The 26,071-nt window shown below is 38.0% G+C and overlaps 1 protein-coding gene and 1 long non-coding RNA gene across 2 annotated transcripts in view; both read left to right on the forward strand.

The window, feature by feature from the left end:
• The first annotated feature begins 17,945 nt into the window (after nucleotides 1-17,945).
• On the forward strand, nucleotides 17,946-18,929 carry LOC122194323. Its single transcript, XR_006183112.1, has 3 exons — nucleotides 17,946-18,019; nucleotides 18,493-18,621; nucleotides 18,883-18,929. It is a non-coding gene; the product is annotated as an uncharacterized LOC122194323 (long non-coding RNA).
• The window catches only part of LOC122182234 (protocadherin Fat 4-like), a 32,157-nt gene continuing 25,010 nt past the window's right edge, over nucleotides 18,925-26,071 (forward strand). The window contains exons 1-8 of the mRNA XM_042875347.1: nucleotides 18,925-19,038; nucleotides 19,590-19,770; nucleotides 20,913-21,046; nucleotides 22,077-23,021; nucleotides 24,068-24,193; nucleotides 24,361-24,618; nucleotides 24,912-25,010; nucleotides 25,117-25,289. Of these exons, the coding sequence (XP_042731281.1) occupies nucleotides 19,012-19,038; nucleotides 19,590-19,770; nucleotides 20,913-21,046; nucleotides 22,077-23,021; nucleotides 24,068-24,193; nucleotides 24,361-24,618; nucleotides 24,912-25,010; nucleotides 25,117-25,289 (1,943 nt within the window). The 5' untranslated portion in view covers nucleotides 18,925-19,011. The remainder of the gene's footprint in view (nucleotides 19,039-19,589; nucleotides 19,771-20,912; nucleotides 21,047-22,076; nucleotides 23,022-24,067; nucleotides 24,194-24,360; nucleotides 24,619-24,911; nucleotides 25,011-25,116; nucleotides 25,290-26,071) is intronic.

Consider the following 26,071-nt stretch of genomic DNA (forward strand, 5'->3'; position numbering starts at 1 on the left):
AGAAGTGCATAAATATTGCAACTTTGGTCATGCTTGTGTGTTTTTGATTAGTTGCAGCATCATGATACGGATGGTTTATCTGTAAAGAAAAGGATATAATTGAAGGCTGAGCTATCCCAAATATACCTGAAAATACTTATCTGCATTTAGTTTTTGGCTCTGGAGCAACCTGCCCTGTAGATTGCTTAAGTGAGCAAAATGTCGGATTGAGCTATGCTTAAAAACATCCTTAATTTTGCATCCCACTGCTGCAATCCTGATCATACTATTTAAATAGTCTGATAGATCCATGAATTAGGATTATTTTCCATTATTTGTTTGTAGAAATTGCGAGATGTAGATCCATTTTATGTGCAGTTGGTATATAGGAAAGAATACAGCATGTCACATACACGTGTGTTTGAACTTGCTTGCTGTTCTGTGGAGCTGTGCCTGTTTGCTTAATGTCTCAAAATGTTGGGGAAAGGGACAGAATATTAATTTTAGCCACAGAGATGGCTTCGGAACAAAAAAGATGTAGAAGAAGAGAAACATGAATGTACAGTTATCCCAGTAAGCAATCGCAAAACCTGAATAGTATGAGCATGTTTTACATGATAAAGTTGAAACATGAATATTTGAGTAATTGCTTGGATCTTTATTAGTATTACCTATGAGTATAAAATTACAAGAGATTTTTGCACGGACACATCATTTTCCAGTGTAGATAAGCACAGTTTCAGGGGTCTCATCAGAATGCACTTAAAAATGGCAGGTATTATGTTCAGTGTTATAGAATCACAGAATGGCCTGGGTTACAAAAGACCACAATGCTCATCCAGTTCCAACCCCCTGATGTGTGCAGGTCACCAACCAGCAGCCCAGGCTGCCCAGAGCCACATCCAGCCTGGCCTTGAATGCCTGCAGGGATGGGGCATCCACAGCCTCCTTGGGCAACCTGTTCCAGTACCTCACCACCGTCTGGGTGAAAAACTTCCTCCTAATATCCAACCTAAACCTCCCCTGTCTTAGTTTAAAACCATTCCCCTTGTCCTATCACTATCTTCCTCCATACACAGATGTACACCCTCTTGTTTATAAGCTTTGTTGAGACAAATGCCTTGAGCTTTGACAGTATAACTCACAAATAAACCCTTGTTTTTCCCTTACAGCACGTGCACCAACATCAACAGTTTGCCATTCATTTCCATTTTGTTGAGCCCATACTCTATGTTCTAATGGACAGAGTGTAGCCCCACTGTGAATAAATCTCAACACAACAATTGGGTATATGGTATATACTGAAGCATTGCATATCGTTCGGACAAAGGCTGCAGCATGGTTTTTAACAGGATCATGAGTAAAACACCATAGATGCCACCAGGATTGAAATTCTCTTTCAAATTTATTTGTGTTACGCAAATCACCTTTTGAATTTCAGTGTGCGAAGTACCTCCTTCACCTTCTCTTACAATTGCTGCTACTGTAGATTGCATCCATATTTGAGCTTGGATATAACTAAGAGCTAGATAAACATTTCCTTGGATTATGGCAAGTGAATCTACAATTAATTGTTGGTCTTTCATATGAGTCCTCTCCCTTTGAGGTAATAGATAAGAGCCTCTGGTTGGTTCCCAGTGCTGATAGGGAAGACTGCAAGCGGTGCTGTAATGCATGCAGGTCACTTGTTGGTGTGCTTTACTTATGAGCATTTCAGTATCTGTACTACTTACTACTCCTAGTCCTGCTCCTGTTATGCCAGTCACACACTCATTTAGTCAGGGGAAGTGCTCACCTGTGTAGCCACGTTAGCCATGCTGCACAGGATGCATTTAGAAATGGTGAGCAGGTTGGTTTGATTGCTGCGATACTAGTTTTCATCAACAACTTGACCTTTTAAGAGACCAGGATGGATTAAACAGTATCCATTGTTAACCTGTATTTCTGCTTGCATGTTTCAATCTCATAACGCTGTGAGGACAAAGCCTTTTCCCCATCCTCTACTACTCATTAGTGGGGTGACTGGGAGGAGTCAGTGTAGGCAGGGTGCTTTTTCTGTGTTTGATAACGATTAAATTTAAGTGATCATCCCAGACCACTGCTAGCCAGAGACAAGCTACATTAACAGGTTGCATTAAAGTAAAGTGGTACTAACAGTCCCACCTTTCTGTGGGACTGTTACTTTTCTACCTCTTGCTCCTGTTTTGACATCAATCACAGAGATTTGAGATACTTTCTCATGGTTGCACCCATTGTTCACCAACATCCTATCTTTAGTTCTTGCATTTCCCAGGAGCTGGGGAGTCACGTATTCAGAGCATGTGCCAGCTACATTCATTTTTAAAGTATATTTCATTTCAAGCCTGTATTATAATTAGAATTTGGTTCCATCCTTTGGAACACCTGACACAGGAATGGGACTACAGCTACCCAATGTGCACAAAAGGATCAGCATAAGTGATTACAAATATCAATCCAAAGATGTCTGCCCAGAATAGTGGCATTGACAATGCCACAGACATCCTAGAAAAAGGAACAAGGTGAGAAGGGAACTTGTGGGGTACAGTGGTAGAATCAGCATTTGTTAGCATATGAAAAACAAAAGAGAGAGAACTTCCTGGTCCCAGAGGAACCAAGGGTAGAGTATAGATGAAATCCAGCAGCTTAATTTTGTACATTTTCCTCAATGATCTCAAGCCTTCCAGTTTATTTGTGCAGAGGTTCAGTGAGGGTCAAAGGGACAGGCCTGATGTTGGGCTGTTTAATGAATACTGGTTGGCCCGAGGAGTAGCTGTGTTCTGTTACATGAACTCTCAAACATAGTTACAGGCAAAAGTAAAGTGACATTGGGATAGAAGGCATTAAAACTGGGACACTCACGTACCCCTCAGTGGTCATTGACTATTGCAGCAGCCTCAGACAGTCAGGAAGCCCAACTGTGCTTCCCCAGTTTTAGGAACTCCTTGGGGAGACCATTGAATTGTTCCACGGTACCTGTGGGTAAAAGGATGTGAAAAACCCATTAAATACCTTCCTCCTGTGCCCATTCCTATACTGTCACTGAGGTGAAATGAGAACCATTGTCTGATGGTACTGAATTGGGTTTTGGGAGGATTCTTAAGGGCCTTAACAGTGTTTTCCTATGTTGCTCAAGCGAAAGGTTTGGCCTGTAGTAGGCCAGAGACTATTTCTGCTTAGACTTGTTAATGTTGTTTGCCTTCAGATTTATGAAAAGGACCAATATAATCAGCCTGCCACATCTCCCATAGGTGCTTTCCTTCCCTTAAGTGGAGAAGGGCTTCCTGTAAGGGATGTTTGTCTGAGCAGGTGCAGCACAGTTCACAAGCAGAAATGCCAGTGTGACATTTCTCCCTGCTAACGGACCAGCCTTGAGCTTGGCCCTCCCAATGCAGATTGTGAGCACTGCTATGCCCCCTTTCCACAAGTCTCTCCTAGTTGTCACCATCTGGTTCTCTCTGTCTCGAGGGGGAAATCCTGGCTAGTTTGTCTGCCATATTGTTTCAGTGACTCGCTGGAATCCTGTCATCTGGGCGGGATGTGACTCACGCAGAAAATAGACCGTGTTTGGCAATAGCAAGAATCTCTTGCCATTTATCCTTCTGCCCTATGAGGGTACAGTTAACTTTCCAATCGTTTTGCTCCCAGAAAGGGAACTACACTGTGCAAACTTGAGGACAGCATACCAACCAGTATAAATTTGCACGTGTTCAGTGGACTCTGATTCATGCTGGAATGCACTCCCTGACCTGAGCACTCCCCTTTCCCTTAGTGACGTTAATGAAATTGATCCTTATCTCTAGGACCATAGCATGATATTTTCATACCTTTCCTTTGTGTTGGGCAGATGTGTCTGTGAACCAGACATTACTAATAATCATCTTTGTCATCTCCATGCTTATACTCAGTTTTTATCAGAAGGTGTGGAGGGATCACTGAGTTTTCTAACTTCTTTATTTGGACTCTCACATTATCCAGGCTTTCTTTTGGATCCCTGGGGAATGGAATCTCATTTATCAACTGTTTTCTAAGGGCTCATTAGAAGAGGACTGCTGAATGTTTTCCTTCCTCTAACTGCCCCCTAAGATCTTCTGCCTACAAACTTCTGTCGATCTTGAAGGTTTTCAACCAACTTTTCCAGCTATTGAATAATTTGAGTTTGTTGTTCACAGAATTGTACGGCAGCAGTAAGGGCAGCTCCTGGAATGATTTATTTTTCCATTCCCCTCCATCATATGGGCGTCGTTGTGGAGGGAATTCATATGATCTGAGACTCCTTCTAAGTTGGACCAAATATTCTGTGCCCACTCCATCCCCACAGCTCTGACACCATGTTTTTCTGAGAGGCCAAGGAGAATATTCTCGCTCTCATTCTTCTTTTCATCAGGGACTGTCACGATGCCTCTCTTTGACTGACCTTAGAGCCCTGATCACAGAGAAGAGTAACTGAGCTGGAAGAAAGCATTTTACATGTCAGCTTTGGACTAGGAACATCTCAGCTAAGAAGCTGCTGAAAAGGCCTGAGCTGTACTTAAGAGTTCTACGCCCACGTGTAGGTGACCTGCAATTATCTTTTTTCTTTTTTTTTTTTTTTTTTTTTTTTTTTGCACTGGGTTTATGTACAAGAATGGCCTGCCTCCTTTAGCTTATAGGCTGTCTCTGAAGATACTGAGGGAGATCTTTCTGGAATTTAACCCTTTATAGTCTAGTATGATTTATCATTGACCTTTCTATCAGAAGTTACTAGAAAATACTGAGGCTGCTCTGCCTTTGCTGTGACTTGGAATATCTAACAGTAGATCTTCATTATTGGGTTAAGATTCCAGCACTGAAATATTTCTGGTGGTCAGGAGGATTTGTTGCTAGAACAATTTTTTTTTTTTTACATAAACATGAGGTTATATAGCCTCTGATGTGGTATTGTGGCATTGAGATATATGTTATGCTGTTCACTGAAAGCTAGGGGAAATTTATCTCACTGAAAAATCTCTAGCCCTCTTTTTCCATCTGTCTTTTTACCTCCCTACCCTTTCAAGGAAGTATGCTGTGCACAGATCTGCATTGTGAAGTTCACCAAACAGTCTTGCTAAGACCTGGTCATCGTGGATGCAGGTAGCAATCATGCAAGAGAAAAAATGACTCTGATATGCTCTAGTAGTGACATCACTGAATGAATGGACAATCATGGTTGGATGTGGCGTTTCTTCAAAAGAGTAACAGAGATCAAACTTCTTTTCATACTTCTAAACCCTCCTGATTGAATTGTTCCCACATTTCCATTTCAGTTACTTAAGGCTAGGAAAGTGTAATAATGATTTGCTATTCAGTTAAGTGCAGCTTTATTGTTTTGTGTTTTCACTGAAGCTATAGGGATTACTTTTGTATCCATGGTGACAAAAACGTGTTGATGCAAACAGATATGAACCTTTCTTTGGCAGTTGTTTCATTTCTGAGTAATTGGTTGTTGCTTTCAATTAAAGAAACAACCTCTAGATTTCAGTTACCTCTGGGTGTTTCAAACGAACTTCATGCTCAGAGAAATCATTTGTCATCCCTGAAAATCTTCTGCAAACTTTCTGTCCTTTTTTTGGAGGTACCTTCAATGAAGTAAAATGTTTTAACTGCCTGCTAAACTTATTCTGAACATACACCAGCTGTAAAATCTTAGGTACATTTCAGGAGTGTCTGTTCTCATCACAAAAAATAGGAACTATTGTTCTTGCAACATTAGTATTTCTTTCTTGTGGAACAGAGTTGTAAGAAGATACTCTTTCAGTACAACAGAATCAAAAGGGATAACGTGGTTCCTTTGCTCTTTCACACTCAATTTAGTTTTCCTTTCCAGAGAATATGTAGATCTCTCTGCTGTTGGTCAGAACATCTTACAGGTTCTAAGTTACTAATTTATTTATTTCCATCTGTATGTTAAATAATAATTTTTTAAATAGCTTATGGTGTTTTTTTTTGTTTGTTTGTTTGTTTTTTTTTTTTTTCTATAACACAACAGTATTTCCTTGTTGGTTTATTTTTACTGCCCAAAATGGACTTTGATCACATGAGGTGAAAATGATAAGCAGGTTATATAGTCTGTGGACTTTTATCAAAGGCTTGGCACGTTTCTTTCCTCATCACTGGAGTATTCATCGATAGCTGCAAACTATGAAGTAGATCTTTGAAAATACTGCATATGAAAAACAACCATCTTTTTTGCCTGTGGTAGTGTATTTTTTCTGCAGCGCTCATGGCGTATTCAGGATCTGTGGGTTTTGCATTGATTAGTTGGCTTATGTTCGTCTGTCTTGATGCACAAAGTAAGTAATATCATTTTTATTAATGTCTTTGGTTCTAGTCTTGCTTTTAATGAAATAGAACAGCTTATTACGTTCACATCAATTACAATCCTTGGGGTTTAAAACTCATTTATTTTTTGGACTGGTAAAATAATATCTGAACAACCAATCTTCTTGGTATCAATGGAGGTGATCTGTAGACACAAAGAAGCTCTGTAATCATGTGTTGAAAACCACTGCTCTTGAATTCTAACAAGTTCTCATTGAACTCTTAAGTTTTTAGTTTGTATCTGCAGCAGACACTGAGTAACATTTCTAGACTGAAGATAGATATGGCAACATTTAGATCTGAAGTTGAGATTGCTTGTATTTCTTTATGCTATTCTGTTAATTTAGTTGAAGTAGTTAGCATTTTCATGTCTGATCTTTGTACTGGTAATGACTTCTTTAGAAATTCTCTTCCAGAAACTGAGAACAGTCATTCACTAGATAAATCTGGGCATAGAAGGAGCATTTGGGTACCTAAGCATAATTTTAGTCCTTCAGACTTTCTCTGGAAATTTCACAACAGTGAAAGTGCTGAAACATCCTCCCCTCTGCAGGGGAAATTCAGGCTGCATATTTGGAAAAGCTCCTTCACCAAGAAGGTGGTTGTGCACTACTACAAGCACTCCAGGGCAGTGGCCATGGAGTTGAAGAAGAATTTGGACAATGTTCTCAGACATAGGGTTTTGGATTTGGGGTTGTTCTATGCCGGTTAAGAGCTGGACTTGATGATTCTTATGGGTCCTTTTCCGTTCAGGATATTCTATGATTCTTTGTTTCTGCTGGCTCCAGAGAATTGCCAGGAAAATCTGAGCAAATTTTTTTCTTCTTGGAGAAGAAAAACAAGAGGTTTTGTTTAATCATTTAATTTCCTCTATTGAACTCTATTGTAATGTTTAAGCCAATTTCAAGCTTCCACCTTTCTAATCTTCTTCAGTAATACAGAACCTTCTTTTCCCAAGTAGACTTTTGAATACTTGGAGGTGGAGGCATAACCAGCAGCAGTTCACTGCAGTATTTTTTAAGAGTTACTTGTGTAAAAATTTCTCCACTGCTTCTTTATAAATGAGATTCTGTAGGGTGGGACAAATACAAAGACATCAGCCTCACATGTAAAGCTCACTATTACTTCTGCCCATTTGAATATGCAGTGAGAATGACAAGGAAAAGACTGGGACATGCTTGGCATCGATACAAACCCATGTGAGATCAAAAATGTCCGTAAGAATATGGATGTGTGTTGCATTGCCTCTGCAACAGATGTGTTCTGGTGGCTTTGCTGAGTAATTCTATTCAGGGAAGGAAGAGAAAAATCTGTGTGACTTCTCTGTGCATATTTGTAGATACAGGAAAAAAAAAAAAAAATCTCAAAAAACCATCCCTTTTTATCATAGAGAGAAAATGTAGAGGGATGTCACTGAGTTGTAGTGTAGAACATGAAAGCTACTACTCTGTATGAAACCACACTTTAAAATGCCAACTCAAGTGAATATATTCAGGCAAATCAATGTGCCTGAATTGCTTAACAATTTGGTGATGAATAGATTTGTGTTTATAGCTTCCTTGAGAGTAGAAAACGTTTTGCGAGGCCATGGACCTTTTGTCATGGTCTTTGCAAATTTTCAGCAGGAAATGAAAGTACAGTGATTCATGGCTATTAAGCGACAAAGCCAAAGTTTCATTCTGATCAGGGTAGGGAGGAAGTACAATTCTGCAACTAGTCATTTTCTCAAACTTTTATCAATAGCTGCTTATAAGTTCTTCACTGAAATAAAAGGGGGAGAAAGGACAGATTGGAACTAAGCCAGCAATCTAATCTATTTCAGGTGATATATTGTTCTAAATCCTGAAAATTGTTTTGAGGTATCACCATAATAAATCTAATTAATTTGAATTGATGTACACGAGTTTTATATAGCATAAGATTTTTTACTTTGTGCATTTTCTGGAAATTGCCCCTCTGATTTTCGTACATGATTTTTCATTTTCTTTTTAGAAATCACAAGCATAGACTGTGACACAACACCTACCACACTCCAGCTGTCAACCTTTTTAGATGAATATACAGGTAAATAATGATTTGATCCTAGAATTACCTGACTTACTCTTTAGTGCACATACTGCTTCAACTCTTTGCATAATCTATCTGTAATTTATAGCGGATCTGTATTATAAATTTTTTTGTGTTTTTTTTGTTTGGTTGGTTTTTTACAGTAGTTTTCATGACTGGATAAAGCAGCAACCTAAATGACAAACTGCTCCTTCTGGTGAATTTGTGCTTTTTAGTGTGTGAAATTTGAGGCAAAATTTGGTCTCTAATTTGCTCAGTAGGGTAAACAAATATGAGAAAAATATATTCACTGATCCAAAGACCTCATTAGCAGAATAGACACAGCCATAAATGGGGCTGAGTGCATCCTCAGCAAGTATGCTGATGGCCAGAGGGATGGGATGTCATCCAGAGAGACCTAGACAGGCTGAGCAGTGGGCCCACGTGAACCTCAACAAATCCAAGGGCAAGGTCTTGCAACTGGGTTGAGGCAACCCCCATTACCAATGCAAACTGGGGGGTGAAAAGATGAAGCACAGCCCTGCTGAAAAGGATCTGGGGGTACTGGTGGATGGGAAGCTGGACACGAGCCAGCAGTGTGCCCTCCCAGCCCAGAGCCAACTGTATCCTGGGCTGCATCAAAAGCAGCTCGGCCAGCAGGCTGAGGGAGGGGATCCTGCTCCTCTGCTCTGTGCTGTGAGACCTCACCTGGAGCACTGTGTCCAGGTGTGGAGTGCTCAGTACAGGAGAGATGTGGGCCTCTTGGAGAGCGTCCAGAGAATGGCTACGAAGATGCTCCACAGAATGGAACACCTCTCCTATGAGGAGAGGCTGAGAGAGCTGGGTTCAGCATGGAGAAGAGAAGCTGTGAGGTGACCTGAGAGCGGCCTGTTGGTGTCTAACAGGGAGCAACAGGAAAGAAGGGGACAGACCCTTTAGCAGGGTCTGTGGTGACAGAGCAAGGGGAAATGGTTTCAAGCTCAAAAAGGGCAGATATAAGGAAAAAATCTTCTACAGTGAGGGTGGTGAGGCACTGGAACAGGTTGCCCAGTGATGTGGTTGATGCCTGTCCCTGGAGACTTTCAAGGCAAGTCTGGATCAGGCCCTGAGCATCCTGATGGAGCTGTGGTGTCCCTGTGCATTGCAAGGGAGCTGGGCATGATGGCCTTCAGAAGTCTGTTCTGACTCTTAAGGATTTTATGATACTACGAAAAGGAAGCAAGTGCAGAAAAGATACAGATGGTTACAGTTCACCTTGTTCAGTTAGCCTACAAGATCTGATCTCATCCTTCCTTTCTCCATCAGGGAGAACTACTGCCACCACAGCCCTGCTGTGAGTCTGGAGCGTACTCTGCTTTAGCCTGGAGCTTTTCTGAAAGCCAATTTCTTGTGTTGTTATGGGCAGTAGAAGGAAGAAATGAGGTGCAGAACAAGCAGGCTTACACTGCAGGGAATTACAGGGTTGATGCTGGCCACTCCATGTATTTGCATTTTCTATTCTGGTTTCTTTTGTTAGTATAGCACATAGTATTCCCATGATTAGTTAATTTGTGCTGCCTGACATTGATCTACCACCCACATGTGTACTTCCTTACGCTGGCTGGCAAGGTGTTATTGCTCCTGGGAGAGAAAATCACACCTGAGTGTGAACAGTGGCAGCAAGAGCGCACAGTGCAGAAGTAGACAGTACATTGGTGGTTGTTTGTGTGTTGGAGTGTGTATTTACATTGCAAATGTAGGACAGAATAACTCCTTCCTTTCTTCCTTTCCCCACTAACCAGAGAGGTTGCTGCTGTTAATTCAAAGGTAGTGCTGTTGTCTGTATGCTAGAGGCAGTCAGGATAGGCCTGACAGGAATGGAGTAATTTTGCAAGGCAAGAGCTAAGTTGTGGCTACGGCATTCCCTTCAGAACAGAAAATAACCCATAGGATCTCTTGGGAGCATGCACCAGGCACATGCTGAATGTCTACAAGCAGGCTTAATTGCTTCTGGCTTTCAGAGAGATTCAGAAAACACCACAAAGAGTGGTACTTTTTTTTCCAGTTACTGTTGAAACATTTCTGTGAGGGCATGGCAGCTGTGTATGACTAGTATTGGGACAGAAAAATAAATGCTTTTTACCTTGAATCCTCTTCATTTAATTTGTAAGCAACTAGCAAGATGTCCGGCACTTTGTGCATGTCACATGTATAAGTGCATGTACACATCTGTAGCAAAGGAAGAAAAGTAAAAAACGAGGTTTTCTAAGCAGTTCCTTGGTTTTCTGTTAGACTCCGTCAGTCTCTCCTCTGGACAGAACACTGTGAGGCATGTTATTGCTTGTCCAAATGTGCCCATCTCTGGAAGGAAGGTTAGATGGTATATCAGCAACATGGTAGATTTTGATTTCAAAGTGCAGTTTCTTCAGCAGCTTCGACAAGATTGTACATGATGACGTGATTCATCTTAGCACTTTACTCCTGAGATACAGCACAATTATTCTGTGCTCACTGCCACCTGACTGAACCTTATCCCTGCACGCAATCATAGTCTGTTATCACTGGACTCGTACCTGGGAGTATTCCAGATACTCCTTGCAGCTGGAGGAAAAGGTGTTCCCTTCATTTAGGAGCTTATGGACCAAGGCAGTGAGCCTGCACGTTGAGATTAGAGATGGGGCTGCAACACTAAGGTTTGCTAACCTAAGTTGGTAATGATGAAATACAAAAACAATGGAGTAAGAAAGAGACTAAGTTAGTATGCTTCCTGAGGATCATAGAAAACGTTCAAGATCTCGGGGAATGTTTGGGAGAGCAGAGACTTTCTTGCAACCCTGATGATGTCTTCCATGAGAAGATGTATACTATTTCATGAATACAGATATCTTGATAAGTGTAAGATAACTATGTTTAATAATTATTCCAGTAACACTGCACTGGATTGTTTACAAGAACACATTTCAAACATGTTTTCAAGCATGGATTTGATGTTTAACAAAGCAAGCAACACACTTGCTACTGAAAGAGCAGCGCATTTAATCTGTCGTAATAGTAACAAAGTGCAAAACTAGTATAAAATTTAACTAAACCATAACCAATGATAATTTATCAGTACCTTTGAGATGAACCTGTAAGTATCTTTTCCGTCAAGCAATCTAATTTACTACACTTTCTTTCGCAGGTGATATAGAACAGATTATAAATATCCCATCCAATGTAAATTTGAAATTAAGAGAATTTTTGTTCCCTGAACACTTAGACTATGTGGAGCTGGAGTATGATTCTAGTACTAATAATGCAACAGTGAAGACACGTAAGCCACTGGATGTTGACTCTATTGAGGTATTACTTTCACTGCATATAAAATCCAGACATAAAGGTTTTCTTGGCTGGTGAAAAAAAGCACACTGATATACACTAAATATTTATTCTTTCATGATACAGGTTAGTACACAAAAGAGCGGCATATCAGAAGCATCAGTGTAGACTTCAGTATCCACATCTCTGTAAAATCTGTGCCAAATATCTCCAATTTCCTGTAACTGAAAATTTAGCTGGGACCTTGGCAGTCAAGATGGTTCCTTAATCATGTATTATTACTCAGTAATAAAACTTGTAAATACTCTATTAATATAGGTTCCTAAAATTTATCTGCTAGTGGCATGCTAGTAGCTTCATCAAAGTGAAATTGACTGGTTATAATTTGCTAGAAGGCAATCTTTAATCCTATGAATTGTTATGTTATTGCTTAACTGCAGACATGAATTAGCCTCTGTTGGCTGAAAAGAATCAAGAGCCTTACTTCTAGGCCGTGGTTGCTCTGTAGGACTACCAGGGATCTCTAAAGCAATACTGTTTTGCCTTTGAACAGAAAAATGGTATAACTGCACAGTAACTGGAAGCCATTTTTTGTACTTTTTCAGGGTAGCATTGTACTTGGCAGAACTGAACCACACCGATTTTAAAAACAATTCTTACAGTCAAGATTTTTGATTGATGAAAATGCAGTTGAACGTTTGCGCTTCATTTCCTATTTGAATATTTTTTAAAATGAATTAAAACACTTTCCTGAATATGTTATGAAACTTTTTAGGCTTGTCTAATTCTCTGTCAATTGTCTATTGCAAAGAATAGCCAATATGTGGTTGGTAAAATCTGACAGGTAGCAGCAGCAGAAGAGAGGCAGCCAGTTAAACATTATCGTTAATAATCCGCAATAAACTTGCTATATACAGTGAACAGTGTTTTTTGGCATGAGGTGTTGAAATGACAAAGCTGAACTATGCTTCCTTTACCATGAATGTTTAACTGCCAATTCAGCATGGCACAACTGAAGTTTTGAGTACTAGAAGTTTTGCATAATTTTGCTATGTATACATTGAGATGGTGATTGTTTGACAAACATATGAAGATTATATTGATAATATTATTTACTTGCTATTCATTTTTAGAGTGACCATCTCTTTTACTCTATTGTTTGCCAAAGGTCTGGAATGGTAAGTAGATGTGTTATCAATGGTAAGCCGATGTGTTATCAATGGTAAGCAGATGTGTTATCAATTTTTTTGTCTAAGTTTAATTCAAATGATTATTTTCTGAAATACCAAAGATGTGATGCAGGGAGTTATGAAGATCTTATGAAAGATGTATCTGTTTAAAGAAGCCAACTGGAATGAGTGTTTTTGTTCTCAGTGAATGTAAGGTAAATTTAAAAAAAAATGTTTTTAAAATGTTTTCACAAACTCCATTGTTAAAGCTGGTAGTCTGACATTAAAAATCTTTAAGAACTGAAGGGTATATCTTTGAAGATGTCTTTTTATATGATGAAATTAAATGTTAGCATTGTGCTGCTACCTTGCTGATGTCATTTCTAATGTCTTTTGCTCCCATGGTGAAGAATGAAATAGAGAATGCACGGGATTTACAGTTAGAAGATGTAAATGACAATTCTCCAGAATTTCTACAAGCTCTCTATAACACTTCAGTATCCGAGGTGGGTTATGGCCAATGTTAATAATTTTTCATGTAGTATTTGAAATTGCTTTCTGAGGCCCAGTCATACCAGATAATCACATGCACTCTTACATGACTCTTCTACGCTTTCGAGATTGGGCTGCATGCATCCCAGCTGGAGGCACAAGGTGAAGAAGGAACATTCTGCTACCTGAACAGAAATAGAAATTAGAATTAGTTTGCTTCTTCAAAGGGACTGGTTACCTTTTCCTGCTTAGGAAGAAAGAAGCAAGACGTCAGAAGCAAGAACAAAATGGGATTGTGGCTGAGCATTTGATATTCTTTATTTCTAGGTATCTGCAATAAATTCCATAGTTATAAAAGTGGAAGCTCAAGACAAAGACCTGTCACCTTTGTTCAGCCACATTAGTTACAGCCTTTGGGTGAGTATCCTTTGTTTGCCCAAAAGTGAGCACCAGTGTATATTTCATACATAGCACAGCCTGTGACTGGATCCAAACGTATACTGCTGTACTGCAATGTTGTTATTACAAACCAGCAAAGTGACCATCAGAACCATCAGAAAGATCACTTAACGTTAGAACAGTATGATGACCATAAAAATTGTTACTACAAGACCTGTCAAGTATGCAAGAGGTGTGAATCTATTTCTTTAAGTTTGTGAAATGTTTTGCAGCATTACTAATGTGCAGCTAAGGAACCCTTTGTCTTTATTAGAAACAGGATTGAAGCAGTTTCCCCCCTTTCTAAAGATAGTACTACAAAGATTTGTTGTTGATCTTTATTACTGTTGAGGAGTATGCATAAGCCACTGGAAGTAAGGTTATTTCAACTAACTTTAGGTATCAGCCATGGAGATCTCCGTCTTTGAGCTTGATACCTCTGTTTCTTTTACAGTCGGGAAAGGGGAAATGATGCCATTTGTGAAATCTTTAGTTTCTGACCATAAGATGAGATAAATCAGATGGAAACTCTAATGGCACTGAGAGGAGTGGCAGTCAAATGAGTAGAAAAGGACTTGCATTTTCCAGAGTTGTCATTAGGGAGATTCTCTGTCATTTTTGAATAGTCCAATAATAAAAGTGGCAAGAGAAAAGAAAATGTATTTCATTACTGACTGTGTAAAACATGTGGTTGATTCATTTTTCAGGGCCCAAACTCTGATTACTTTTATATAAGGGAAGGAGATGGAAACATCATGGTGAATAAAACTTTGGATTACAACAAGGTCAAACATTTCAATTTAACAGTCCAAGCAAAGGTATGCTATAAAATTTTAAAAAAGAGTAGGAATCAAGGCAGTTCTACAGTGATGTCTCCTTTGTTATATCTTGTTTTCTGTAAGTCTATAATCTAGGGATTCAAAACTCTAAGTTATAGAGTTTATGGACAAAAGTTCTGTGTGCATTTTGGGTCATACTGCAGGCAAAGTAGTTCATTCTTAATACTTGAGTTACTGCATTAATCTCCTCATAAAAAATCAGCCCAAGTTCCTTACTGTGTGCTTTTAAATATTTACACCGTATGTTTATTCTCTGGAAGATCTAATGTCCTATTATTACTGCAGCTTACCACCCAGTCTTTTTTCTGTTTTTGTTTTTTTTTTTTTAAGATTAAGTTATGCGTTTGCCTTCTTAGGTCTAAAAAGAATAATTTAGCAACATATATTTCTAGTATTGAGCAAATAGTATGGCTACTTCAAATGCACCATTACTACATCCTGCACGCTTCTCTCTAAATACATGTCTGGTACAAAATGAGTAACTAAGAACGAGCACCTTTTGATAGTATTGTTAATAGAACTGGATTTCTTAGTGGAAGAATTGGATAAGGTAAGAGTTCTCACAGCAAGAATGTAGACATTACAAAACACAAATAATAATATTCTGCTGTATTCTGCTTGTACTCTATCTGTATTCTGTGTTTTCTGTATTCTTATATTCTATTGAAAAATGGCCCTTTCATCACACTGTTTCTTATTTTCTTCTTGGAATACAGGAAAGATTTGGAAACAACAGCAATACTGTATCACTAATAATTGATGTACAAGACTATGACACACTGAACCCCTATTTCAGTCAATCAGTGTACAATGGAACAATCAGTGAAAACGAGGTAAAAGCTTTTCACTGAATGCTGTAGATGTAAGTGAACTATTCCTGTCCACAGAGCTTTCCTCTCAAGGAATGTTTCTCATTCAGCTGCTTACAATTGAGGGTTAAGGAGGGCTGCCTTGATTTGTGCCAACTGGTGGATTTTATGGTTATTGACTGTAGACCTCCAAGTACCAGGTAGGCAGGACAACCATACGAATTATGAAGCTTTCTGCCACAGAAACAGATTCTTCTCAGAAGGGAAAAACAAACAAGCACACACACAAAAGAACAACAAACACCAAAACAAAAACAGACTTAACAGGAGTTGCAGTAGGGCTTATATTGTAAACTTGGAAATGTGGTTGACTACCCATCAGTCCTTGGGTTAGCTGCATGCTGTCAGCTTTAAATACTGTAATTCCTCTTTAAGTAAGCAAAACAAGAATCTAAATTGTAAACTATGGTGTATAAGTTTTTTCTCTATGTAATTTCTGGTTTGAATGTATTTGTGTAATTCAGGCCTCTGCATCCACTGCCAAAGAAAATAACAGTGTAGCAGCAATAATAACCCACTGAAGTTAAATTGGATAGTTCTCTTTCTTAACCCTATTTATCATCATCTTCATGTTAACGTGTTAAATCACCAATACTTGTGGTGTTATGCCTTTGGTATCACTTTTGTTAGAAGTTCACCTTTAATTGTCTGAAAGGAATCCTTTAGGTCTTCTGAAATTGTTTTATCTTTAAAAAAAGCTGTTGTTTTTATTAGGGATACAGTCTAGACTCACATATTTTTAATCAGAAAGGAATAGAAAGAACTGAGATGTTCAGCGCTGTTAATATTAATTCCATCATGACTACTGCTTCAGAGTCTGGTGTTTCTTAAAAAAAAACAGGGTATATACATAAAGTATTTTGCTCATCATTTCACTCTGTAAAGCCAGTATAGCAGACAAATATTTTTTTTCTGGATCCCAATGATTAGATTATAGATCTATAGGATGGCTTGGATTGGAAGGGGCCCTCAAAGTTCAAGTCTAACCTTCCTACTATGGGCAGGGTCAACTTTCACAAGACGAGGTTACTCAAACTCCTTTCCAAGCTGACTTTTTACAATCAGAACGGTGACTTACTTAATGAATACATTTAAGTTTGTGTATTTTCTTTTTTTTTTTTTCTTTTTTCTAGTTGGGTCCTTTGTCTATTCTTCCAGAGAAGATATTTGCTAAAGATGGAGACACCGGTATAAATGAGAAAGTATATTACAGCATCAAGCTAGGTAAGAGCTTTTATCTTCTTCTAGATGTTCAAGCAGTGGCTTACGATGTCTGCCCTAGTAAGGAGAATGATGAAGTACAGTATACAGGCAGAAAATGTCTTAACTGTGTACATCTTCACTGCAGTGCTGCTCCGCAAGCTGAGTTTCAGTCATTATGACAACTATTTAAAACTATTTTAGAAACATCTACATGTTCATAACCTCTTCAGAGTAAATTTCTGATTTAAAATGTAAGACAACTTGGAATCTTCTATTCAGGATTTTCAGTCAGGGCCAGCTGGAAGTATCAGTTCCATAGGGAGACTTTCTTTCTGACAGAACTGCTAAAAGCTCCTGAGATGCTAAATTTGAGACCATTGAAATGTGACTGAATTTTCTAAAAATTGTTTTTAGAATGTGGTGTCTGAGGGACAGGAAAAAAAAAAAAAAGCCATATATTTGGAATGTCTGTGTAGTGGAAATGCACAACCTGAAACAGTGACTGAACACCTGGTGGGAACTCAGGAGCCAGGATCCACCCCTTCCCAGACCTCATTTAAGGGTTGGCAGTGGAGGTGAGGGTATCTCTTGCTAGAGATCCCTTCCTACCTGAGGCAAGCAGCTCTTCAGCTTCGTTTCTGCATCTGTGGCTGCTGGATTTGGACTCATTCACTGTGACTTAAGACTTTGCCACCCTGCTATTGCCATCCCGTTGTAGCATTACAGTCTGTTAATTTTGCTGTGACTAAATCATAAAAAAGGACAGATTGGCCTTAATGTTATGCTTTGTTTTCATTAACCTGCAGTATTTTGTTGTTTTTGTGTTTTTAGTGAAACCTCCAGCCTATAGCAACACCTTTTCAATCAATGCTGATAGTGGAATATTGGAAGTAAAGACTGCAATTGATAGAGAAGAATGTCCTTATCTTATTGTGGGCATTGAGGTAGTCATTGTTATCCTGTTCAAGTCTCAATTTCATAAACTAGCATAAGAACCTATGTTGCTGTTAATAGTGCTTCTCATGCCAACGTTAAGGCACAGTTGGCATCCATTGTTTACATAATCTACAACACAGAATAAAGGGATTAAGGTGGAATGGCTTGATGTTATTGTATGTCGTATATGGAATTTACAGCTACAAACTCTGTTTTTTAGGCAGCACAGCAAGACAACATTCTGAAAACAGCTGATGCTGTAGTACTGGTTACTATTGAAGATGTAAACGACAATCTTCCAGTTTTTTCACAGTCAAGCTACAATGTCTCAATTCTAGAAAATTTCCCAAATGGAAAGGAAGTTCTTCGAGTACAAGCTGTTGACAAAGATGAGGTAAAATGAATGCAGTTTTGGTTGTTACAAATACTGTACTTCTGAAATAAACCTTAAAGTGCATTTGCACTAAATGGGTGTGGTGAATGTTGGTATAGATATGTATTTTTTCTGAGTACCTGCATATATTTAATGATAACGAGCATAATTTAACTTCTTTGAAGAGGAATGTATTGCAGCCCAAGAGTAAATCTTTTTTCTGCCTCTGAAACTCCTCCTGGTTTGCTGAAGGTTACTGACATGAAAGTACAGAAGTAAGAAGTAGACATAAAGCTGCAAGTAGCCGTCAGCCTCAGTGATGTATTTCTTTCAAGTTTCTCAGTCCAGTTTTTGTGGAACTAAAACATAATTACACCTGAAGGTTAAATGCTCTCCACCTGCAATGAAATATTAAGAATAAAATATCCTAATGGAATAGCTTGGTGAGTGTCCTGTTTAATAGCAAATGTAATTGATGTCATTACTGCTTGCAGGGAGGCTTCCAGGGAATGTTCAGTCTTACTCCAGCTGATAGTCCCTTCCAGATAAGTCAAGGTGGGATTCTAACTGTGAGGAACTCCACACTGTTGGATAGGGAGCAAATACCATCTATTCATCTACAGGTAATAAGCCCACTTCTTTGCAAAGCAAGCTGAGACAAACAGATATCTAAGCATGAAAAGAGGTTGACTCTCTCTGAAGTGAATCAGTGAATCAGCAGCTTACTTGAAGAATCAAATCCAGACTTCAACTCTGGAACTGTCTGGAGAGAAATAACACTGCAGTGATAGAGTTTATTCTGCTTGCAATTGCTGCTCATTCTTCCTCCTATTTATAGAACATGCATTCTAAACAAAACAGTATCTTTACTGCATCATTTTCAGGTCACTGCCAGAGATCATTTGTCACCTTACGATGAGGCACAATCTGCAATCAACATATTGTTGCTAGATGAAAATGACAACAGCCCAACTTTTACAGACACACGATATGAACAAGTTATTTTCATCAATATGACTGCAGGAATGCCCATTCTTCAGGTACTAGAAGTATTAAGTACAAATGACACTTTCATGTGAGTGAGTTCTTGCTTTGGTTTGTGTAATGGTCTTTCTGAATACGGAGATCTTTTCTGAACTTCCCTGATTTCAAAAACTGTCCACTGTTTTCTTTAAAACCTTGTATCTCTAGATATTCCATAAAAACAGCATCATAGAGGTTCCTGTTGTATCCCAGGTCATGAATGACAAAGGATTTTTTTTTTTTCTTGATCTATCATCCTGAATTCTATGAACATGAGAGAGAAAATAGATTTCTTGGACTTGGCTGTTTGCAAGGTATTTATTGAGAACAGAATGTTGCTGGAGTCCAGAAAATGATGTAATCGTAAAATTTGTTGAAAGGTTGTTTATGCTGAAGCATTGTATTTAATTTGTACGTACAGACTTTTGTAAGAGAGATAAGAGAATGATATTAATTCATAAGTATCTGCTCCATTAATGATTTTTCTCTGCAGACTACACAGGAATAAGAAATTCTGTGTTTCTTAATAATACCACAAAAATCTAGAGTAAAACTACTTATTCTGTAGGTTGCTGCTGATGATCCAGATGATGGCATGAATGGAGCAATAACCTTTGTCTTAGCTGGTGGCAATGAAGGTGGATACTTTGAACTGGATAAAGCCACGGGACAAATCAGTTTAAAAGCAGTAATCCCATTAAGAGTCAACGAGAGTAAGAACTTTGTCCTATGGGTAACAGCGACTGATGGTAAGGCAAGACTTCAGTACAGCTCAACACAACAATCTCAGATGAAAGTTTTGGGGTTTTTGTTTGTTTGTTTGTTTTGTTTTTTATTTTTTCATTTTGTTGGTGTTTTTTCTTTCCCTTCCTCTTACGGAATGTTTTCAAGATGGATGATATTTTAAAAAACAAAGTCTAGGAGCCTATTTTCACCTATTCTTATTTGTTAAACATGAAAAAATTTGTCATACTCATCCAAAATATTACCTCTGTAACTCTACTTTCTGATCATGCTCTTAAATCTGTTTGCTTTATATTATTTTGCAGGTTTCCATAGACATAAGTCTCATATCTACCTTTAACTTAATTATTGACTGCTTTTGCACAGGACAGTAGGCTGATACTCAGGCATATACGTTATAAATTAGAGGAATTTTAATTCCTTTAAATTCTAGAAATGTATAATTCAGTCTATTTGCAGGTAGTAAAATAAAAAATCAGTGTAATGAGTAACTTGGTCTATGTTCTCACATCCATGTGGGCATGGAGAAACTAAAACGGAGATGCCGAAACCATTTTCAGGATGACTAGAACAAGTGTAGTTTCCTTAAACATATTTATTGAGAGTTTCTTTGGTTTAAGAGAGTAACAAGAACTCGATGAATAGTCAATCTGAATAATGACAGAGGTAAATGTAGCCTAGGAAGGATATTCCTCTCCTGCATGAGCATCTGAAGTATTTTCATCTTTCCAGTGTTTCTCTCTCTGATTTTCTCAATATGTGCTTTGTGTCTTCAAATCATGATTCTGTAGATAAAATGAATACTAGCAGAAGAACAGTTGCACAAGAGGTGCACTGGTCTATGTCTGTCTGTGCTAAATATTAAGTGTTCAAGAGTGCATTCAATTTCATGTACTGAAAGTGTAACATTTGATAAACGATCTGATCTTCATTAGGACCTCTCAGCAGTGCCGTAATACAGTAAGGATGGGGGGAGGGGAGGAGAGGGGAAGCAAAACAAATCAGTACCAGTGGAAATATATATATATACATATATATATATATATATATATATATGTATGTATGTATGTATGTATGTATACTTTTAGGCAGAAGACATTTTGTGTGTGTTTTCTTTTTTTGCTAGACAGTTTTCTTTTAATTGCAGGTGGCACAAATCCAAGAAGTTCATCGGTGCCAGTGCACATCTTTGCGGTTGGAGATTCCAGACCTCAGTTTATTCAGAAAACATATAATGTGTCTGTGAAGGAAGAGCTAGTCAGTCCTGTTGAAGTGGCAAGAGTAAGAACAACTTTATTTTATCACTTGTGTAGGATGTGGTAGTTATAAGGAAATTCTCTTTCTTACCTGCTCAAAATTTTTATATCCCCTTGAATTATGCTTTGAATCGAATTTATTTTTGAAAAAGGAATTTATTTTAAATTGAATTTATGAATTTGCTTAAGCTTCATTTCTATTACACACTGATCTTGTCTATCATTTGAAGCCTATAACCCAACAAAAATTTAAACAGTTATCTGCTACTGTCCAGCATTGGAAACAACCCCCATCACCACCATCACCACCTGTCCTCACCAGCAAGTAAAGCAAAACAAAAGAAAAAAAAATTAACCATGGAACTTATCAAAAATAAAACAGTTCAACAAATAAACCACCAAAACTCACAGCTAGAACTACTTGACACATTTAAATCTCATTCTAGCTCTTCATTGCCTTTAGACATTCTACAAAGACTCCAGTGGCCCAAAGGTAAGCTACAAGCAATATACACTCATCCATTTGTGATACATATGAGACCCAGAGACATGAGGTACCAGGACTCCATTTTGTAGCTATTAGAAAGCTGTCAGAAGGACATTTTCTGAGAAGGCTCTAGAGAACTTGTCTCCCATTTTGATCCAAAAATGCTATGCACTTTGATAACTCCTAGTTAGATGCAATTATGAAGACAGGTGGAAGGTTTAATACCGAATCAGAGAGAATACGGTGTGTTTCAGTGTTATATTTTTATAACATTGAGTTAGTTCATTTTTTTCACTTTTCTTTTTGAAAAGGAAGGCAGAGCTGAAAGTTAAACTGAACTCTATTGTTTTCGTTATGCATTTTGTTATTTACATTTCTGTCCCAGTGATGTTCCAATAGGAGACAATGCTCTCCAGCTGTATTTTTCAGTGTATAGTGTGGCTTGATTCTTATTTTCAGTAAGTAAAACTAATAAAATGAATTTGAACATAGTTAAAGCTACAATTCTTTTTTAAGTGGTGGTTTATTGGTTTGAATTCTTTTATGGATAATATTTTATCTTACACAGGTAAAATATGAGTCTCTAAACCCCCATATACCAATTATACTGAGCGTACTGACAGAATCAGCTATATTTGATGTTGACGTCAATGGAACCATCTGGACAAAAATCAAACTGGACTATGAATCCCAGAATAATTACACACTAAATATTTCCTTGTCAGATGGAATTACTACTGACTATGCTACTGTGTTTATCCAAGTTATCGATGTCAATGATAACAGTCCTGTGTTTGGTGTAACCAACACTACCATTAAGATTCTGGAGAACGCACCAGCTGGAACTTCTGTCACCAGCGTGCCAGCTACTGATGTGGATACTGGTTTTAATGGATTAGTGGTTTATACTCTGAAAGGTGCAGAGGAAAAAATGGATATTGATGGCTCAGGATTAATTTTGCTGAAGAAGGAATTGGACAGAGAAACGCAAGATATCTACAACTTAGAAGTGATTGCTAGTGACCAAGGCCAACCCAGACTTTCTACAGTTCTCAGTGTAACAGTTGTCATTGATGATGTGAACGACAACCCTCCAGTCTTCTCATCAAGTATATATGAAGTGAGTGTCCCCGAAGACAAAGCACGTGGAAGTGAACTACTGACAGTATCTGCTACAGATTTGGATGCAGGCACCAATGCCCTCGTGAAGTACAGGATTATCAGCCAAAAACCTCTAACTTCCTCACCAGTGTTTCTTGTCAACTTGACCTCTGGACAGTTCTTCCTGAGCCAGCAGCTGGATTATGAAACCACAAAGCAATTTGAAGTAGAAGTGGAGGCATCAGATGGAGGGCAGCCAAGTCTTAACACTAGCACGCATGTTGTTATCCGTGTACTGGATGTCAATGATAATCCACCAAAATTTAATCAAGCAACTTATGATATAGCTGTGGTTGAAAACATAGAAAAGGGTAGCCCTATCTGTACATTCAGTGTTACTGATGATGATGAGGTAGGTACCAAATTAATCTCATCTTGACGAATCAGGGTAGCATTTTTCTTCTTTAAGAGTATTAGATGGGCTAAAGGAGATTTTCTTAAATGGCTGACAATAAATACATTCTGTGATATGAAAACATCATTCTGCTTTCTATGGAACTAGCAATAAAACGGTTCTTATCAATGGAGTTAAGACCTACAAAATAGTTTCCTGGCTATCTCAGAGAATCTAGGAAAAAATAAATGCATGTAGACTGGGACAGAAGTTGTTTTTCTGTGCCTGTGCATAAGTGATGAATGCATGTATGTCATACCATATAATAAGCAACAACAGAAACCTTAAACGTTATGGGAAATAATCAACTCTGTTTTAATATTGCTTGGTAACTTGTTTCTGTCTTACAATATGTTAGCAATTTTCTGTAACGAAGTCAACTTTCTCCCTGATGAAACTCTTACTAAGAGGAAGGCAGTTCTAAAGCTGATACAGTTTATTTTTCTTTAATAGAAAATGACACTATTTCATCCTGCTTTTTAAAAAGTTGGGTTTTTTAATCTCCTTTATTAATATAGAAATTTCACATGTAGTCATGGCACTGGTAACTTCGTTTGGAGGCAGAGATTTCTGATTTGCTTATGTTTTGCTATTTTGTTTTTATTTTTATTTTTATTTTATTTGTTTTTATTTTTTGTTTTGCTTTTATGTTTTTGCTTATGCCATTTTTAAAGAAGTGTAAATGTATCTCCCAGATCAGACTCCACTAACTGTGTTGTTGAGGACCCACTGTAGGGATTGGTCCTAGAAAGTTTTAGGAAAGGAATGGGTGGGTCTTAAATAGAGAATCCTACAAAAACTTCTTACTTTCCTCCATTTCTCTTTGCCTGAGAAGTTCCGTTATTCCTGTAGCTCAGGTTAGAAGGTTTCATTCATTATCCTTGCAAAACTCTTGAGTTTTTTTTTAATGAGAAGTCCTATAGACAAGTCAGGTATTAATATCAATAATATATATTAAAAATGAAAATTATTGTAATCTTACAGAAACTAATTTTTCTTTTTAGGCTGGCTTTTCTCAGGGACGCTTCATTCATAACAGTACGTTTTTTACTGTGGATATTCCTGGAGTACTTTCATTAAGGAATGACACAGAATTGGACAGGGAGACTACACCTGGATTCACGTTACAAGTAAATTTGAGGGCAGATTTTGAGTTTTGGCTTGTTTCTACCGTGTTCCTTTCTATCCCTTCTCACCCCTCCCCCCCCCCCCCCCCCCTTTTTTTTTTTTTTAATATATCTTCATTAACTCATTAAAATGTCAGTGCAGACAATTCTATTTTTGTTTCCCTTGGCAGGTATGGGCAGTTGATGCTGAAAAGGATGGTCTTAATTCAAGTTCCTTGTTTCACATCACAGTTTTAGATGTCAACGACAATAACCCTGAATTTCAGATGCAGTCTTACGGTTTTGCAGTTCTAGAGGGAGATTACAGGTTAGGTTCTCCCCCTGTAGTTGGACATGTAACTGCTACTGATTTGGATGAGGGAGAGAATGCACGAATTTCTTACCGCTTATCATCTGAGGATGGAGATAACCCATATGTCATCCAGCAGGTAAGGGTTTGGATATTCTGAGAAGGAAACTGCTTTTCAGCTAGTTATTTGACATAGTTATCCTCATCAGGTAAAAAGAATAGGCAGAAACTGTTGTAGTATACGCGAAACCAAAACCAAGTCACAGACAAGTTTGGAATTATAAGCCCAGGTCCAGAAGCTAAGACTTACTGGTCATACATTGCTTTTGTCCAAAGGAGAACAGAGGATTTAAGTTCTTCATCTCCTTTGAGAATGTGGTTTGCAAGAGTTATCAAAATGCTCAGCGTGTTGAACTATATTACTTTCTTTAGGATGGAACCATCTTGGTTAAATGCTATGTAGATCGTGAAACCAAAGAGAAATATGAACTGCTGTTGGTGGCATCTGATAATGGAATGCCTCAAAGGCAGGTAAAGTAAAGGATCACGTTACGCTTTGTTGCAACACCTTTTTATTAACAAAAATTCAGTATTTGTGCATTTTCTGAGTCACGGTTTTCTCCTTTCATCACACCAGAATTTCACATACATCAGCATTCAAGTATTAGATGTGAATGATAATGTTCCTCTGTTTACAAAAATGTACTACTCGGCCAGCATACGTGTAGCAACAGCAAAAGAAGGAATGTTTGTACTGTCAGTGTCTGCTACTGACCTTGACATCGGGAACAATTCTGTTATTTCATACAGGTAAATTTCTATGAGGCTAATAAGTATCTTTTATTAAAGAAACAAAAGGGTGTTTTTATTTCTCACAAAGTACTTTTACTGGTGACCTGAAAGATAAGACCTTTTACAAGTGCTGTAATCGATAATGGTTTTTAAACTTAGCAAAGAGGAGATCCATTAATTTGTGTTTTATTAACTTTTCAAATCTTGAGTACACCATAAAAAAAAAAAAAAAAAAAAAGCATTTAGAGGATAACATCAAGAACTGAAAGTCAAGGTTTATTTCCACTTCTAAAATTTTATATAAACATGTTGGAATTTGAGTGGAAAGCAAATGAATCTCCAAGAATGACTATATTTTTATACACATTCTGTTTCCTGAGAGGAGGAGATCAGGAAATATGAACATTCATAATGGGCTGTGCATAAAAATTACATAATTGAGGAAGATTCCTGGATGATCCCTGTACTATCAAAAATACCTGAATACATTGACAGGAAAATATAGATTAGGAAGTCCTTAAGATGAATGAGTCAGAAAACTATGGGTGTTTAAAAATAGGGTCTTGAAAGGGAGGAGTTTTATCTGTGAGATGGCATTCTACCTTAAACGTATACTTGTTCTTGTGAGCAATCCAGTTACCCACAAGAGTGTGCAGAAGCTAGGATCTGCAGCCTTCAAGTGAAAGTCACCTCTTCTTCTTACATTGCAGAATATGCAGCTGAGTGAACAGTGTCTGCTTCTTATTTGTGGGAAGATCAAAGGCTTGAGATCTAATGGGATGTGAAGGCATGAATTCTCA

Source organism: Lagopus leucura, unplaced genomic scaffold (genome assembly GCF_019238085.1).
Source record: "Lagopus leucura isolate 7727_CA_CO unplaced genomic scaffold, USGS_WTPT01 Super-Scaffold_73, whole genome shotgun sequence".
In the NCBI taxonomy this organism is placed as follows: Eukaryota; Metazoa; Chordata; class Aves; order Galliformes; family Phasianidae; genus Lagopus; species Lagopus leucura.